Source organism: Globicephala melas, chromosome 4 (genome assembly GCF_963455315.2).
Source record: "Globicephala melas chromosome 4, mGloMel1.2, whole genome shotgun sequence".
NCBI lineage: Eukaryota > Metazoa > Chordata > Mammalia > Artiodactyla > Delphinidae > Globicephala > Globicephala melas.
In genome coordinates, this window is record NC_083317.1 from 86,780,761 (window position 1) to 86,800,606 (window position 19,846).

The 19,846-nt window shown below is 36.8% G+C and overlaps 1 protein-coding gene across 10 annotated transcripts in view; it reads left to right on the forward strand.

Moving 5' to 3' along the window:
* PEX5L (peroxisomal biogenesis factor 5 like) overlaps window positions 1-19,846 on the forward strand; it is a 250,898-nt gene that overhangs the window by 119,046 nt on the left and 112,006 nt on the right. For 4 of the 10 annotated variants that reach the window (XM_060298388.1, XM_060298387.1, XM_060298384.1 and 1 more), the window contains one exon: window positions 17,488-17,592. The exons of 3 other annotated variants lie outside the window; for them this stretch is intronic. In XM_060298388.1, coding sequence (XP_060154371.1) covers window positions 17,524-17,592 — 69 coding nt within the window. In that variant the 5' untranslated portion in view covers window positions 17,488-17,523. Of the gene's footprint in view, window positions 1-15,121; window positions 15,188-17,487; window positions 17,593-19,846 lie in introns of all 10 variants that reach the window. 3 more of the 10 variants (XM_060298385.1, XM_060298390.2, XM_070045479.1) reach the window with 1 other exon arrangement.

The following is a 19,846-nucleotide window of genomic DNA, read 5'->3' on the forward strand; positions in this document are numbered from 1 at the left end:
AAAAATTCTAACATTTAAATATTTTAAGGAAGTTACACTTAACTATTTTAAGGAAGTTACTTTCTTTTTTTTTTCTTTTTTCATTTCAAAGGTAGTTGAGTGAAAGCCCTTGCTAAGCTTATCTTCCCATTCATCACAGAAATACGATGCACGTATGTCCCGACCATAAACTACTCACCCAGTAGCAGCCTATCTTATTTGCAGACAAACTACTCAAAAGGAAATAAACATTCTCCTAAATGCTGACCATGTAATTTATACATGTAAGGAGCATAGAACCTGAGTTCCATCAAGTGTTGACTCAAGGGTACCTGTGAAGGATCCCCGTAATCACTTACCAAAATAGACCTCTCCCTTAACAAGGAGTAGTTCTGGCTGGGAAAGGTTTTCACGAGCTAAAGACTATATCCGTTTAGCTCATGCTTATCACATACCTAGAGGGAAGCGGCTTGCTGTAGTAGTGGAAGTTCTTCAGCTTCAGAGTTAAACAAACCCAGATTAAATCCCACCTTGCCACTTTAACCTTCAGCAATATTAAAGGAAGCATTAGGACCTACTTTTCTGGGCTGTTTTAAGAATTCTATTTGACCTTCAACATAAAGAGTTTGACAGAGTGTCTTGTTACTTCCCTGACCTTGCCTTTCCCTCTGTGCTGGTAACTGTGGTGTACACAAAAGACAATCCAGGATAGATGGATGTGAAGTTACAAGAACATAGAATGAGATGGTACTTGATCAAGTCCTGGTATCTGTGGAATGTGCTTCCAAACCCCCGGCTGGGCTTGAGCTGGCCTGAAATACATGGTGTGTTAAGAGAATTCAGTAGAACTTGAAGACTGAAAGAATTCTCAAATGTTTTCACTTCATAGGACCCCTTTTCTTCTCTACCATCTGTGGATGTCTCATGAAGTACACACAGATATATGCCAATTGTAGCATAGTGCTTGTGTCACTTAAAAATGGTGATATCTTTTGCCCAAGAGAAGAGAGAGATGAGACAAACGAGCAAGGAAGAAAAAAAAAAAAAAGGAAACTAATGTCTATCAAATGCCCACACTGTTCACTCCCTTTGCTGAGTTCTTTCACACAGCACTGTGAAGTGGGTATCATTATTCCCATTTTAACAGATGAGAACGGAGAAGCTCAGAAAGGCAACTTTACCCAAAGTGACACCCTCATAAGTGGGAGTGCTGGGATTTAAACCTAGGCTTTCTGCCTCTTGGTCCAGAGGGAGGTAGAAAGGAACTTTTACTAATGAATCCGTTCAGTGACACTGATAAGCTGCTGTGCCATGGTGTCTTCAGGGCTTTTCCTGTCAAGGCATCCAGCGCAGTATGGAAGAAAGGGCACGGGCTTGGGGGTCAGATGTGCCTGTGCCCAAATCCTGGCACTCACACTTCCACCAGCTGTGTGGCCTGTTTAACAACAGGAAATTGTCCACATATGGCTACTTCTGCCCAAGGAGGAAATAAACTGCAAAGGAAATTCTGAAGTACCACTAAGTGGAACCTGGTGGTAGTAGAGGGGCACGGCTAAGAGTGTGGCCCCAGTATTAGACAGACTTGACTTCTAATCACAGCTCTAATGAGAGACAATAAAACATAGTAGTTAAAAATACAGACCCTGAGGTCAGACTCTGGGCTGCTGTCCCAGCTCTGACACTGACTAGCTCTTTCTGCTTACCTCTATTGGTCTCAGTTTCTTCATCTGTACAATGGGTATAATAAAAGTATACACCTCAAAGAGTTGTTGTGACCTAGGTACTGTAGAAATATATGTAAAGTATTCAGCACAGTGCCTGGTACATTTTAGATGCTCAAAAAGTGATTATTATTATTACTACTACTACTATTACTAGGTACCTGTCTTTGGGCAAGTTATTCTTTCTGAGCTTCAAGTACCTCTTATCTAAAATAAGTGTATAATCATATCCACCTCAAAGAAGTGTTTGTGAGAATTCAACTGGAAACTATAACACGCTTAATACCATTTTGATAGTTATTTTAATTAGCTAGATGCTCTGATGTTCATCTCTTCTTTGGACCATGACACTCTTCAAATAAGTTTATAGTTCTGAAGAGTTTCCCAAGAAGTAGAAATTGCTGTGTTCTAAACATCAAGTAAAGAACTGTTTTATTTTTGGAGGCACCAAAGTGAAGAGCACATCTAATGCACACAGCCGTCTTCTCCAGAGGTGACTCTATTAACACTCTCCCTATGTCTCCTTCATTCTCATATTGTTCAGGAAATTGTTTCACTCAGAAAGTCAGAAAATGTTTTCTACCCTCAAGGCAGAACACATAATCACTATATTTCCACATAAAAACATCATTGCAAGTTTCAACTTTTTCCAATAATCTTCAAAAATTGGGGGACTTTTCTGCATATCTCTCAGCACTAAGTTAATTTGTGTTGGTTTCAATATCACTGAACAGGAACGTACTAGTCCTTCCTTAAGGCAACTTTGATTCAAGTTATAGTTTCTTCTCTTTAATTTTATATAACCTCTGTGCCAGTCAGGTCTCCCTGAATCTTAGGATCAAAATTAGATTGACTCAAAGCACTCCTGAACTATGAAATTCAGTGCCTCTGCATCCCAGCAACACTTCACAAGATTTCTGCAAATTGGGGGGATACTAAGTGTTCTGGCTCTGAGCTCCTGCTCCTGCTTTCTCAGAGGGATTTTTAAAAATTCATTCAACCTACTCTGTGTCAGGCACTGTTCTGGGCTCTTCATATGTGGTACAAAGCGAAACATACAAGTCACTTCTCTGTTTTCTCTCCTTCTTCCACACCTTGTCAGTATGAGTGTGGAACATGTGGAATATCTATTCCTCAATTACAAGCAAAAAGGTTGCATCTTACAGAAGGTATCTGGGTCTCCAGCAGATATCACTGGAAGTTTGGGGATGTAACTTGAAGGGGAAGGAGGTAGAAGAGAGGACTAAATTGCCACCAAGTTTTTTTTTAGTTATGCAGAGTTTTTTTAGACAATCTTCTTTCTCTCCTTTCTCCCTATTTCAAATTCCTACTATGTTTTAATCCAAAGTAAATGTGATTTCCACCACCTCCACAAAGGGATTTGCAGAAAATATGAAAAGAACCCATGGATGAGCCATAAACTCATAAGAGCCTTTGCCTTGGCTCCTACAGTGAGATCAAAGGGTTTTTAATTATCACGGGTAAGGATGCCATTAAATTCTTAGCCAGAAGCCAAAATTGCCAGTTTCTGCTTAGTAGTAGAGGGGTATGTGAAGGAGGTAGTGTCATACTGCTGTAACCCAGGTTTAGGAGAAACCTCAAGAAGTCTTAGGCAGATAGGACTATATATCGTCTATCCATCTACCCATGCCTTCATTCATTCATTCACTCAACGAGCCTTCATTTAGCACCCCTCTACCCACAAGACACTGCGCTTGTGGCAACACAAAGCAGAATATGAGACTCAGTGTCCAGTCTCAGGGAGATCAAAGTCTAGACTTCAACGAAATTAAAAATCATCATTGAACGGGATCTGGAAGAATACATGGAATTCAACAGGTAGAGATGAAGAGATGGGAATTCCAAGTGAAGAAAACAGTCTCTGTAGAGATGCAGAAACTTGCATCCATACAGTCTTCACTGGCATGGGGAGTGGCCCAGAAGAGCTGGTAAGAAGGGAGCTGCAGGAGAGGAAGTGATGGAAGAGGATCCTGCAGACCTAAGGAGGGACACAGTCACAAAGAGCCCCTTCTCTCAAGAACATTCATGGTGCCAGGCAACTCTTACAATTTGGACTGTCCTCTGTTGAAATTTGATGCCCTGTAGGAAGATTGACATTCTGAACCATGTTTGCACTTGAGACATCAACTTTCTGAAACCCAGGCTAATCAAATGAAAGATCCAGTCTGTGTTTTTTTGTCAGCTCTTGCTCTTGCCTCTGCAGTCACAAATATCATATAGAGAGAAACCACATTCATAAAAGATCCCAGCATATGAAGTACCTAATTTCATTGTTCATTTTGGAGAAGGGGAAAAAGATAAAAATACTGACATGGTATGATATGATTTTTAAATAAAACTATAAACCTTCACAGAATTTCAACTAAAACAAATAAATGAGTAAAATTTTACAATACTAGTTAAAAGAGACCTAAATAGACAATAAGTTCCATAATAGAGAAATCCAAGTTAAATTCTTTCAAAAAGTATCAGTCACTTTCTTTGTTTACTGTGACATAGTTTGTATTATTGTTGTCGTAACTGAAACCACTATGATATTAAAATATCCAAAGTCAAGAAACATATTTCTAAAAAATAAAAAACATATTTCTATTTCCAATTAAATCTTCTCTAAGAAAATAAGCGTGTTTTTTTTTTAAATGTGGGTAAAAATGCAAACAACTTCATTCTCACTTTTCAGAGAAAATGTCAGCTTAACTCTAAGCCTACTGAAAAAATTTTTTTAAGTTGTTGGAAAGGTCAAGCAGAAAAACATATTTCTGGAATTTCTAAATTTTGATGACTTTAATACACAAGTTCTACAACAAAGTATGTTATACTTTTACTGAAATTTAAAATCTCTTAAAAGACATTTGCAGTAAGGTTTTTACTGAAATTTAAAATCTCTTAAAAGATATTTGCAACAAATGTTTATTATAGGTGGAAATAAGACTAGAAAATGAATCTAACATTTTTATTCAGTTGCATAAATTAGCCATGATATAGATATAGATATGGATATATAGTAATAGATAACATACATAATATATATATTTAGGTATGACAGAACATATATGACATACATGTATGTGTCACAACTAAAAGCAACTGTGATCTGTGATGGACTAAGGGAAAAAAACAGGAAGTAAGCCTTTAAAATAACTGATCTTTTATTACTTTGGTGTTGACATTTGAGGAAAAGCGTGTTTAAGTATAAGAAATTAAAAAGAAGTCTTTGTGTTTTTGAGTCTAGTGAAATATTAACAAGGTTTCAATTAACCAGAACACTCAGAGCTATTTGAGTGTTGTTATTAATTGAAATTTTTCATTGCATCAAGATTGACCAAAAGGGGAAAAAAAACTTCTTTAGTGGCACATCTTTCTAAAATGTATTAATGCTTCTTTCTGTATTACTAAGTACAATAACACTATACCTAATTCTTTCTTTGAAGAATGGAGACATTACTGTCCTCAGGGCTATTACTCAGTGCATCTTTCCTTACAGAGTGGTACCCAAATGTAATTGTCAGAGATGGGCTGAATATATACTGACTGTGGGGCATAACTTGGAATCTTTAGTATCCTTCAAATGAGGTTGGTTGTTTATAAATTATTTTTTTCTTCTAAACGTGACATTTTCTGGAAATATTAATTGAGGATACTGGTTAATTAGGTTTTTGTTTTACTATAACTGAACAGATTATAAGTGGCTAAAAGGAAATAGTGTGATATTGTTAATCTGTGGAGGAGGGAAGAGTAATGGTAAATTTTCAGACAAATTTTGATAGATTTAAACCATTTTGAGCTTTCTTCAATTTAGTGTTTAGAGGAATAGCTTAAATGGAGAATCTAAGACCTTTTATACTTTCTGGGAACCTTTTAAAAGCTTAATAAACTCTGGCATATGTCGATGTGGGAAAAACTAGGATCTTAAAGAAATTAATTTTTTTCTATACACATAACATCTATCTAGAATTAGAATCAATTTCAATCTGTGTAATGAAATATCACTATCATGTAGTTGCTTTTATCTTTGAAACTAACAGATCATAATGTATTATTTAGTAGGTTGAAATAAGTTCAGGCCAGATCTCTTTTAAATGGTAATTTAATCTATTTTGATATATATCTCACATTCAGGAGGAAGAAAATGTAAGGGATAGCAGAGAATCCTTCTTTAGGAGATTGAGAAAAACTTCGTAGGCAATTTAAAATTAATATTATCAAATCACTCTTTTGCCTGTAGTGACTTGGGACATAGATTAAAGACATATTTCCAGTATAGGCGATATAGGCAATCTGCCTAAAGTAGGGTGTAGAAATGACTCAACACCTCCATGAACTCAATGGTCCACCAAATGGTCTGAAGGTTCTAGTCCTTCAGAATTTAGAAACAAGATATGAATGTGGTGTCAATTTGTAATTCATCAGACAAACCAGTGAACTCATTAGTAGAAATATGTACTTTTAGAACTGCTAGAAATGTTTTAACACTCTTAAGGTCTTCTATTGTTGAATCCTTTCTTAGACTTTGAAAGTTGAAGGTCATCTTTTTTATTGTGATTATATAACTTTGGTTGAATAGATTTCCTAATATGGCCCTACCATATTAGGGCCCTACCATTGTCAACCGTAGAGCACGTAACAGTCTGTGAATTCATCAGCAATCTAATGGTACCTTGGAGTTTTGCAACTGCTACCTGAATGAGCCAGATCCAGATTTGCCTTGTTTTTCTATTGTTAGGGGAAGTCCATTAGCTTTTACATTTCATTATAGTGTTGCCTTATCAAATTACTCTTTCAAAATAATAAATAGTTCTTTCAGATACTGTAGACACCCAAATACATATGGAAAATAATTTACTCAGCTAATGGGATTTTGCTGATTTTTAAAATTATTAGTGTATATTGAGTTCTCACTTCTACATGTTGTCGCTAAAATCTCAATTCAAGTTTGGGGACCAACACACAGCTCCTATTGGCACTGGCTGACCACTCCACGCATAATCTTCATCTGAATTTCTTTTAGGTAACACTCCCTGACAAGTAGGTCATAGTCCCTGATGGGATATCACCATAGTGGCCAATTTTGGCCACCTGGGTTCAAAATTTATAATTTTCAATATCCACAAAGTCCTTTTGATCAGATTAGAAATCGCAAAAGGAATTAACTGAGAAGGCTTAAAATAGACCTGTAACTGAATTGTCTTTCGATGTTTCTAAACAATTTATTGAGGTACGAAAGTAAGATTACTTTGTAATCATGGGTAGTTTTTTCATTATGGTATTAGTTTACTAGGGTGTCCATAACAAAGTGCCACAAGCTGGGTGGCTTAAACAACAGAAATTTATTTGCTCACAGTTCTGGAGACTAGAATTCTGAGATCAAGGTGTCAGAAGGATTGGCTTCTTCTGAAGCCTCTCCTTAGCGTATAGATGGCTGCCCTCGTGTCTTCACGTAGTCTTCCTTCTATGTCCTAACTTCCTCTTCTTAGAAGAAATCATATTGAATTAGGGCCCACCCTAATACTTCATTTTAACTTAATTATCACCTTAATAAAGACCCTGTCTCCAAATACAGTCACGTTCTGAGCTACTGGGTGTTAGGCCTTCAATATATGAATTTTGAGGGGGCACAATTCAGACCATAACAGTTACTAATCTCAGCTCATTAGAAACTGGTTTCTCATTACCCCTAGTGGCTAGATTCAGCATCCTGGCCTTGCTTTGGAGCCTCGATTTCTCTGCCTTATAAGTCCTTTTTTTCTTTTAACATCTTTATTGGTGTATAGTTGCTTTACAATGGTGTGTTAGTTTCTGCTTTATAACAAAGTGAATCAGCTATACATATACATACATACCCATATCTCCTCCCTCTTGCGTCTCCCTCCCACCCTCCCTATCCCACCCCTCTAGGTGGTCACAAAGCACCAAGCTGATCTCCCTGTGCTATGCGGCTGCTTCCCACTAGCTATCTGTTTTACATTTGGTAGTGTATATATGTCCATGCCACTCTCTCACTTTGTCCCAGCTTACCCTTCCCCCTCCCCATGTCCTCAAGTCTTTATTCCCGTCCTGCCCCTAGGTTCTTCAGAACAATTTTTTTTTTTGATTCCATATATATGTGTTAACATATGGTATTTGTTTTTCTCTTTCTGACTTACTTCACTCTGTACGACAGACTCTAGGTCCATCCACCTCACTACAAATACCTCAATTTCATTTCTTTTTATGGCTGAGTAATATTCCATTGTATATATGACCCACATCTTCTTTATCCATTCATCTGTCGATGGACACTTAGGTTGCTTCCATGTCCTGGCTATTGTAAATAGAGCTGCAGTGAACATTGTGGTACATGACTCTTTTTGAATTCTGGTTTTCTCAGGGTATATGCCCAGTAGTGGGATTGCTAGGTCGTATGGTTTTGATTTAGGTCATCCCAAGCCTGGTCTCCTATCCATACTGTGACTATTCTCTGCCTCTGTTGCTGTTATTGAAATCTCTTTACTGCTTTCATACCTATTGCTCCTCTTACATTCCATATGGCTTCTAAACTCAAGTTCATTACGGTGGTTTCTGTAATAATCAAAAACTAGAAACAACCCAAATGTCCGTCAACGGTTTAATGGATAAATTGTGGTATGTACTGAAATGATGATGAAATACTGTACAGTGGATAGAATGTAATAACTATTGCTACTTACTCCATGGATGAATCTCACAAACATAATATTGTATCTTTTGCTACCTACTTCATAAGGACACTTAGCCCACAGAGTCCCTGAGTTCAGCAGTAACCATTCAGAGTCAATTAATATTTATTGAGTACATACCATGTGCCAGGCATTGTGGAAGTGCTTTCATACATACTTAACTCTCATAAATTTATGAAGTAGAAATATAGTATTTCTATCCTATAGTAAATATAGTATTTCTAATATAGTTTTCAGAAGGTACAATGAAGCCTTAGAGAGAATAATTTATAAAAGAGCTGGGACTTGAAACTCTGGTCTTCTGACTCCAGTCCTGGTATTTGTGCCAGCAGGCCACACCATGCAATCCTTCTTCCCCTTCCATTGACCATGGAGGCTACACCGGCTCCATTAGCTGTTAATCGCGTGGCCACACAGTGACTGAGGCTCATCACTCCAGTGTCTCTCCATACTTTCCCTAACCCCTCTCCCCAGAGTGAGAAAGACTGTTCATCCTTTTAAGGAACCAGAAGGCATGAGGGAGGATCCAACTCACACACTGCCAATGACCCCCCAGAGGACTATCAATATAAGAAGAGATGCCAGAGTCTGATCCAGAATTTTAGAATAGAAATGCCCAGAGCCTCAGCTTCTCTCTTAGAACTGTTTCAGGGAAGTCAGGCAGGTGGAGTACCTTAGCTGAGACCTTTTTGGCTAGTAGCTTGTGAATTTAGCCTAGTTTCTGTAATTTAGTTTTCCTAAGTTATATCAACAAAACTGGAGCGTTTGGTGACTGGAGAACAAGCTGGTAAAAAACTTGCACCTGCCAGAAAATGAGGAAAGATACGAAGAAGGCTACTGAGTAGTCAGACTCCAAGTCCACAACTCTTATTCATAAATTAGTAATAGAGTTTGCCTGAAACATTCATAAAGGGGAATTCAAGTTCACTAGTTACTAGCCCTCCTCTAGAAGGAAAATGGACACAGTGTATGTATTTTTGAATTTGCTATCTCAAATTCAAAAATTTGGTAACAATATATTTACCACATGGTCTTTACATCTACGTGGGCCTCTCACTGTTGCGGCCTCTCCCGTTGCGGAGCACAGGCTCCGGACGCGCAGGCTCAGCGGCCATGGCTCACGGGCCCAGCCGCTCCGCGGCATGTGGGATCTTCCCGGACCGGGGCACGAACCCGTGACCCCTGCATTGGCAGGCGGACTCTCAACCACTGCGCCACCGGGGAAGCCCCACATCTATTTTTTAAAAGAGGTGGGATTCAATTTCTTTGCTCTCAGATAACAATAGTCAATATTGAAAGGCCTCCAATTTGTTAGGGGGATGGAATTCTTTCTTCTGACTTGTTTTTTTACTTGGTAAATAGATTTTACTTACTAGGGGCAAGACGTTGGGGGATGCATCTAATCACCGATAAGAAAAAGAGTTTCACGGGTAATCAAATCAATTCAAGGGAACTGTTTCATTGTCTTAACCACATATTTATCTACAGGGATTCTTATTTGTTATATTTTCTTTGCAAAACTTTCCAATCAAGAATATGTGGAAAAGACGGGAGTGATAAAGAAACCGAGTTTTTGTACATGGTTCCTCCCAAGTTTCCACACCACTATCCTTCCACATTTTACTATCTTGTATACTATACCACCTTGGCTAATTTCAAGCACTTAGAAACCAGACCTCAATACCTCTTCTCCTAACCCCTCCCAGAAAGAGGCCATGTCTCACCTCTCCCTATGCACCAAACACCACTGAGTCAGCAGAATTTCAGCAACTATTTATGCTGGTGATGAATGATTCTCATAACACCTTACTTTCTCTTAAGTGTTGGATATGTATCCATTTGTGCAAGTAAGATACAAGTAGTCTGGAGTATTTGTATTTGGGAGGATATTTTTTGAAAAGAAAAAAATAACAAAGTAATCTTTAGGACTTTGTGTTTTCAATCTTTCTCCTTTTGCTTAAAAATAACCCCCCTCCCCCAAATGCCTGTTTTGCAAATCATCTGAGGTATTTAACAAGGAATTGAAAATAACAAAAGTAAGCCTCTAATTACCATTGCATTTTTTGGGTTACATATTTCACACAATCATCAAAGGCCTCTCAAACATAAATATATTTATATAAATATAAATAACAAATTTGGGATTTATCATACCAGAAAGGAAAACGTATCATACCAGAAATTAAACATTACTTCTGAATTATTGAATATGTATTATTTATGTCATCCTCAGCATAAGCCAGACAAGGTCAAAAGAAAACAATTTTTTTAAACCAGACCATTTTAGGTAGCAAAAGTTGCTTCCAGGTGCATAATAGAGAAACTCAATATTAAGGCAAAATAGGTCCCAAGTAATTTAAAGCCACGATAATCAGAGTAAGCCTGATAGTAAAACTTCACTAATTGAGAATTGGTTATAGATAAGTGAACAGTGAGTGATGTGACTTTGACCATTTGTCAGGAAAGCTTGCTAAGCAAACAGAGTAAATATGCCTGGGGACAAGGTGGGAGTGAGATGGGGGAATGTTTAACCTTCTCCAGAGAACAAACAAATGGTAAATTGTGGACAAATGGATCTTGTTAATTAAAAAGAAGTCTTATCTGTGCTTCAGAGCCCATTTTAAGCATCTTTACTTGGTAACATTTTATTAATGTTAATGAAATTTTATTTAGATTTTGAAACAATTTCATTTCTTTAAATGTCTAAGACTTTTTATGTAATTCAAAATCACATTCTGTCAGAGTTGGCCATATTACGTGATTTCAGTACCTTCACGTGAAAAAGGTGTTTAAGTTACTTGTATTTACTGAGTGAACTTGAGTGTCTATCACTATACCAAATAACGCGAAGTAGTTCAAAAGAATCAAGCACAATCTTTGCTCGCACAAGGTAGTTTCATTGATGAGACAGTCACAGAACATTTTACAAAATAAAGGATTATAACAAGGTCCCTGGGAGGAGCTTAATCTCCAGGCACAACTCAGGAATTTTGGGTACGGGCAATCCTGTTCCTCAAGTGACCCACTGTGAAATTAGAGAAAATGACAAGGGGTGCTTTGGGACCAGCTGGTGACTCTGGTCATTGAGGGCTGGTCTTTTTTAAATAAAAGTAGAGATAGAAGTGGACTCAGCTTCCTCAAAAGTGCTGCTGGATGGTCAAGAACACACCCTGAGACAGGAAAGACTAAAGTGCTTAGGCCTATTTTCTGAGGGAGAGACCACATTTTAAGAGTCACATCACTTTTACACACCAGTGTTTTCTGCTTCAGGCCTAAATGTTCCAGGTTTTCTGAGGGTGTTTTAAGAACTACAGGATGAAAGCTACTGATTGGGCACCCATTATGATTGGTAAGTACTGTTAGGGGAGACTCCCTGAATGCGAACAAAAATAGTAAGAGCAGCAGTGGTGGTAAGGGGGGCTGTTAGGGCAGGAACAGCTGCTGTGGAGGTGCGGATGAGGTGATGGAAGCAGGGGCTGCCGAAATGGACTACCCAGAGTTGAGAGAGAGAGCAGCCCCAGGAACACCACACTGACTATGGAGAAGACACAAACCCAGGGTCACCTTATGCACCAGCACAGTGGACACAGTTCAGAGGGCCCAAGATACTCTTAAGGACCCATAAAATTGTTTTAATTATATCTTTCTTAAAATCAGAACCCCCTAAATGACTATTAAAATAATGTGTAATAATAAATTCAGTCTAGATTATATTTTTCTTGATACAGCTTATCATAAAATACAGTCTTCTACATTTTTTTTATGGAGGAAGGGGCCCATGAAGGCAAAAGTTTGAGGGCCTATAAGAGTCATAAAGACCCCCTACACCAATCATTCAGGCCAAGGACAGTGCGTGTGCATGCGGGGGGTGTGGAATCGCAGCAACTTTCATGTGTGGAGGTTTAGAATTAAAGAGATTGTTATCCACGACTCTCCCATCACCACATACACATACACTACACACAACAAAAAGTGCCAAATAGCACATAACACAAACCGAGGGCATAGGAGTTATATGGTAGAATGTAATTAGAATCAGTCCTCATTCACCTCAGAAGACTTCATTGCAAAAGTGATGGTTTGGAGAGTCATCTGGGAAAAACAATGCTGGAGGGGAAAAAAAAAAAAAGTAAGAGAGGAAGACATGGAGAATCAACAAATCAACTAGATGTCTTCCTTTTAAATGCCGTGTGTCATTATTTTAACTAGAGGCATCAATTTCCTTACTGCAACTTGACTACCCTTATTAAGGAATCAGTAATCATATTATTTCCAGCTATAAAGAGATCACTGAACCAATGGTGAATTCATATGATTTTTCAATTCCTCACATGAATTGCTAGTTAAGAAAAGAGAGCGTTCCATCCATACTTCCCAATTGTTTACATCTAGATCTGTGCTTCCTTCGGGATGTTTAGAACCAAGGATTGATTTAGATTTAGTTCTATTTGTACCACCTTTAAAATTTACGAAACATTCTGTTGGGGGCGGAGATGAGTTAAATGTTACCGTGATAGAACCAGCATGGTTTGAACCCACTCTACCTTGGAAGAAATCTACAGGAACACACAACTAGGAGAAGACATAATATGGTAGGCAAAGATCGCCACCATTCATGGAACATTGATCTGACATTTTCCCATGTTGAAAGAGAAGTTTGAAGAGAGCATGACACTTATCATGACATTTACCTTCCCCAGTAAAAGAAGGTTATCCTGGCTCTGCACATGAGAGACGAGAATAGCCATCAGAAATTAGCCTTTTTGTGGCCAGTTTCCCACAGGTGCATGTTAAGTTCAGGGTCTGGAATTTATGAGATATATAATTTTTCAGCATATGCAATACTGAATATCATTTCATTTCAAACAGTGTTGCTAAAATGATCTAAATGGCAGGTATTTGCTTACATGTATGTATGTATGAAGAAATATATTCAATACATTCACATTTGTAAACTTGATTGTAGTTTGTCTATCCTTAGAACAGTCATCCTAAAACAACTGTTTAATCTCCAATATTGTAAATATAAAATTTGGGGGGAAAATGCATGAAAATGTTAGGGTTGCTATTTTAACTTGCTTGTTTCTGTTTTTTCTCAATTTTTGGCAATAGCATATATTAATTTTACAATCAGAACAAAAGGAAGACTGTTATTTAAATTCATATATTAGCTAATTTAGGGTTAGCAGAGATGTCTAGTATTGTAGTCTTTTACTCTTCCCATAATTTATCTCCGTTTCTTCTGTTTAATATCTTTGATAAAGATCCTCTGTATTATTGTCGATAGATTAAGAATAATAAAAATAGGGCTTCCCTGGTGGCGCAGTGGTTGAGCGTCCGCCTGCAGATGCAGGGGACACGGGTTCGTGCCCCGGTCCGGGAAGATCCCACATGCCGCGGAGCGGCTGGGCCCGTGAGCCATGGGCGCTGAGCCTGCGCGTCCGGAGCCTGTGCTCCACAACGGGAGAGGCCACAACAGTGAGAGGCCCGCGTACCGCAAAAAAATAATAATAATAATAATAAAAATAATTTTTAAGTTACAAACTGCATAGTAGCAGTAATAGAATCTGCAACTTGAAAATTGCTTACAAATGGACTGTGTTGCTCTGAAATTACTTATTTTATTTCATGTGTCCAAAATAGATCTCAGGGGCTACCCTGGTGGTGCAGTGGTTGGGAATCCGCCTGCCAATGCAGGGGACGTGGGTTCGTGCCCCGGTCCGGGAAGATCCCACATGCCGCGGAGCGGCTAGGTCCGTGAGCCATGGCCCCTGAGCCTGCGCGTCTGGAGCCTGTGCTCCGCAATGGGAGAGACCACAACAGTGAGAGGCCCACGTACCACAAAAAAAAAAAAAATCAAAGAATTTTCTACAGCAAATCACAAAAAAAGAGAGATGTTTCCCTTTATGCTGATACTGTTTTCTAAACAGTCAAAAACATCTCAAGAGATTCAATAAGGAAGTGGGAAAAGGTGATTTTGAAGGATTATTTGAAATGAAATAATTGCTAGAGGGTGTCATAATGCGATAATCAACTGGTAAAGTTTCACTATTCTCTTGTGGCTAGAATGACATATTTAGAAGCATACCGGTTTAATGTAATCTAAATCCATTTATATGCTTGAGTGTGTAGTCAGTGTATATTTCCTTTTTGCTGTCTTCATGATGTTTCAAATAATAGATTAATATTGACCTTATGGTGTAGTTCTATTTAGAAAATTGAGCTTGAACTATGGATAATTATGTGTATATATTTCTTACAATGTTTTAAGACACTGAATTAAAAAAAAAAAAAAAACCTGCACAGTTGAATTACCGTCAGCCCTGAAGAGCTGCTGATAAGCCAAGTTGTATAGTTTCATGAATTGCCAACTCAGTTATCAGACAGGTTCTGAATTCTAGAAGCATTATCCCGCAAGATAAATGGACAAGTCAGAAATGACACAGCTTGATTTTAAGGTACCAGGTGGAGGTGGCAATACAATCTGGGGGAAATCTTGGTTTGATATATGAGTGCATTCACGTGATTTGGCAGTGGTTTTAGACACCATGGAGATGTCACGTGGCCGACCTTCCTGCTCTGTTCTCGGACTATACCACACTTGTGAAACAGTGAGGCTCATGGGGTAATAACTCAAAAGCCAAAAGGCTGTAAAGCAAAAAAGTTGCTAGCAGGCACTAACCTGGGTGTCATGACTCTTTTCAGGTAGTAGGTGTAACCTTGAAGAAAAAGTGGCACTGTCTTCAAAAAAGTGACCTGACCCTGGCTTTGGTGGGTTTTTCTGCAAGAAATAAAAAGCACCGCATGTGTTTATTATACATCCTTTCTAGCTGACCACTGCTTTGTTCTAGAGTTCAGCATGAAAGGACTAATTTTTGTTTTCTTTTGTTTTTGTTTTAGTGAAAATGGCATGTCCGTTGCTAATTCTAGCTATTATAGTTGCACATGTGAAAAATACCTATACGTAGTTTATAGATTGGTAGCATTTCAAATAAATGGTATACTGAAATATTGACCTGAAATTTTTTGAGATGCTTATCAATTGATTTTTTTTTCTTAGCCCAAGAAAAGAGTCTGAATCATTATTTTTTAAATTTTACCTTGTAACATTAGATATGTTTTAAAAAATATATTAGGAATTTAAATATAAGCATGCCACTTTGTTTATTGCTATATTATTAAACCTCTTGGAGCATGGAAAGAATTCTTCACAAATGATTTTGCTCTTTTGAAAAAAATAAGCTGCAAAAATATTTGTTAAACTATATACAGTCTGTCAATGAGGGTAGCTTATAAAGGTATACTGAGCTTACACTATGTAATGTTTTATCCAAATAATTTTTATATTTTGAAAAAATGTCAAATAGTTTAAAAGTGCCATAAATCTTTTCCCAGAATTCAGAACTGTATGTATCTCTATTTTAGGAAGATGACATTGCTTCATTAAAGGAAAAACCTGGATCATTATGCACCCTAATTTGTATGCAGTGAATCACTGTTGCCCTTTATTCTTCCAGAATTCAGTTAATCTAAGGATTGTGCCCATATAAACTTTTCAGAACACATAAGAAAATTACCACTGTTATATCTGATGAATAAAATCTCTAATCGTTGATTTTCTATCATAGAAATATCACATTATCATTCAATAATGCTAGTTTTTAAGTTACAAACCAAAGAAACAAACTTTCAGCATTGTAAAGAGATTCACACATTTTTAAATGTAGTAACTATACAGAAAGTTTTTCCTTGTTCCCATAAATAAAAGCTGCCTGCCACTCATTACATTTTAGAAAGGCAATGCCTGAAAAAATGGACAATGTTCTGCTTCTTAGAGTCAACCTACCTTTTAAATACTTAAAGCCCTGTGCAAACCAAACATAATAATGTAATTCTATCCTCTTTAGTTGCATAGAGACTATCAAGATTTATTAACCTCTGGAGTTAATAGTGACCATAGCTCTTAATTCCCTTTCAGACAACGGACCCTCATATGTCCATTTTTGTTTCTTTGCCTATATCTCTGTGTGCTACATTTGTATTTTAAGTAGATTTACAACACAGATATTCACGTGTGCACTTAGTATAAGGTGTTTTTCTCCAGAGAGGCTCTGCCCAGAGACCAAAGAAAATGGAAGGTTTTGTTTTTGAAGTGTTTAAAGATTATTTAATTTTTACATAGTATGAGATGTTGCTAATTGGGTTGGGAAGGTGATACTTTGTTTTTTGTTTTTTTCCCTTATGCCCTATCTACTCTCAAAAACTTAATAATCTGGTAAACTAAAACCCCAGAAAACCAACATACCCCTTTACAGTCCATAGTTATGCTTGTATGAGGCCAAAAAATTGTAGATATCAGTATATCATTGCCTCTATTATTAATCATCCTTTATTTACACCTGGATTTATGAGATTCTCCAATTAAAAGACATTTCTAAAATTCTATTAAATTTGTTTGCTCTCAAGAACATTGAGAGTTGCAAATTTTTTTCATACTACCTCCCCCAAATAAACAAGCTGGGTGAATTCCTGTGATGTTAGGCTGCCGAAGAATTTTTAGAGGTTTTATGACATGTTTACTTTTTATGACCAATCCACTCAAAAATGACAGACTCCAGAGATCACCGAGCAGAAGTCCTCTGTGGGAGTGAGACCCTGATCCTAATCCCTAATCCAGACTCCTCACTGCCATTCAAAACACTTAGGGATTATATAGGAATAAGTTTTAAATGAACATAACAGGCAATCTATAGTGTTTTTAAATCAATACTATAAAAATTGTCATGTCATGTAAATTGCCTTAAAATATATTATACATATAAAATACTATGTTAAAATTAAATGTAATATGTCAGCTGTAAAGGTGAAAAAGTAGCTAACTAAAAAGTTCACAAATAATCTTTTTTCAGATTTTGTGTGTTTTCTCCTCAGCCAAAAGCCTCAAGATTCACTTGCAGCAGACTACCTCTTCATTTATGTTGGATTGCTCTTTAAACATTAGAATATCTTGTGATAAACAATAAGTTAAAGATTTCTCCTGACACAAGTCATTGTTGATTTCACTGTTATAGGGAAAAGGCTCTAGGGCGGCAGATAAGGCTGTTGCCATGGTGATGAAGGAGATACCGAGGGAGGAGTCTGCTGAAGAAAAGCCCCTCCTTACTATGACATCACAGGTGGGCAGACCCTTAGGGTTCCTGTAGGAAGCTGACATATGTTAATATATCAGATATTGTGATTCTTAACTAGAAAAAAAAAACCATTAACTCGATCCAATTTTTTTAAAAACACAGTTTCAATGAAACAATTATACAATATAAAATGAAAACCAAAATTGCTAAAAAAAAAAGGAAAATTCCATCATTTAGTTACTTATTCGTGGATATTAATTTTCATTACTAAACTTTAGTTAAAAAAAGAAAAAGAAAATATATGTGCAAGTAAAACATGTTGCTTCTTTATAAAGGAGTCTTGTTAACAACTTTGGGAAAGAAATAACAATTAAGCTAACGGTACATTTGAACAACAACCAAAAAAAAAAAATCAAATTCCTATGAATAAATACAACTTATATTGCATACATATGTCAGTTTACCAGTAGAATATCTAAAATTTCTTAAATGTTAAATATATTTATGTTGTGACTATGCATACTACGTATGTCTATACATATTTATGTGGATAACTAATTTACAGGAATGAGCCAGAAGTCCCTGAGTCTCCATGCAGAAAATGGCATTCGTGGCCCCTCTTCCACTTAGTGACCTTGACAACAAAAATATCGTCTCTATTAAAAGCACATGAGGGGCATTTTCAGTATTTATTATAATAAGTATAGAAAAAGATTTGCATTTGTATGCAAAGACACACTGAGAATGAATCCTGTATGTCCTCAGGGACTTTTGAAACACCCTGTAAAATCCACATACATATGTATGTATAATATACTCATCACCACTCTGTGGAACTATCAGTTTTAAATTCTTAAATGCAAAATTACTTACTTGCATTTATCTTATAATTTAGATTAGATTGTTATCTTAAACATTTCTTTTTTTTCTCCATAATGCAATAGTAAATACAGTGATTCAGTTCCAATTATATGAACATGTCTAGATTTAGAAAAATGTCCATTTAAATTCCTCATGAAAGGCATTTATATCAAAAGCTAAATTATGGCAACTTATTTTTAGAATATCATCAGATCACATCCCCAGCTGCTGCCAACATGTGTGGTTTCATTTCATTCTAAACACTATGTTGTAAGTAATGAAAATTATAATAACATATAACATCAAAATTGAATAATAAAAAAGTTATAAAGATTCCCAGGACTTTGGGATAATCTTATGTTGTGAGGTTTTTGTTTTAATCCAAAAGAGGAGATGTTTCTTCCCAATGACACATAGTAATAGTTGGAAAGAAATTTGCTTAATATTTACCAAGGGCTCCATTCTTTCCTTAGTTTACATAGTAAAACATACACCATTTTACATTGATTTCCTGCCTTTGTAGAATCCATATCCAATATATACAGTCCATAGTTCCTCAGGAGAATGTTATGGGAGGTGAGAACCACTTGGAGTTCTCGGCTAATGGTAGAGCCATATTCATCAGTAGGTAAGACCTATCCAAATTTGCAATTGGTATAGTTGTGCTGCAGCATATCATTTCAGGACATCACGATTTAGGACAGGCTCTAGTGCCCAAAATTCTTTTTCTTCAAAACCATGCATTACTATGTGCTTTCCAGTAATTCTTTTCAAATGTCCAAAATTACCACTATAACCTAAACTTTAATTTAAATTTAATGCAAAATAAGAATTTTGATTTTTTTAATTAGAAAAGAAACTGTAATTATTACCATTTTCTCATATTCAGAACATTTGTGTGTACCAAGTTCCTTCTTTAATCCCTGTCTAATGTTGCATTAACTGTTTTTGAGGTAATAGTTACAATTTTACTGCATGAAGATGATACAATGCTTTCTTAGATGCATCATATTCTTGTTGCATAGTGACTAGTTTATGAATCAGCAAATGGAGAGTTCTGATTCATAAAATGCAATGCACCTATTGTATTGATAATCTTATGGAATTAATCCTGTGACAGCTGTGATACAATTATTTCTCAGTCAAATGTGGTTTTATTAGTTGATATACTTTTTCCACTACACACAAGTGGCTTCTTCCCTGCTATGCACCAGTGGCATGCACAAGCCAAAAAGCAGCAGAATGATCTGAAAAAGTGAGTACTTCTCATGGCAACCACAGCATCCAATCTGTGTACCATACCACATTCTTACTCGTTATCTTGTGTGAATGTATTAGTGTCTTGAAACATGTCTGTCCCATGTCTCCTGTAAAGCCCCTGTGACATAGTGCTACATACTGCAGGACACATTGACTCATCTTCATCACTGGTGTGTTG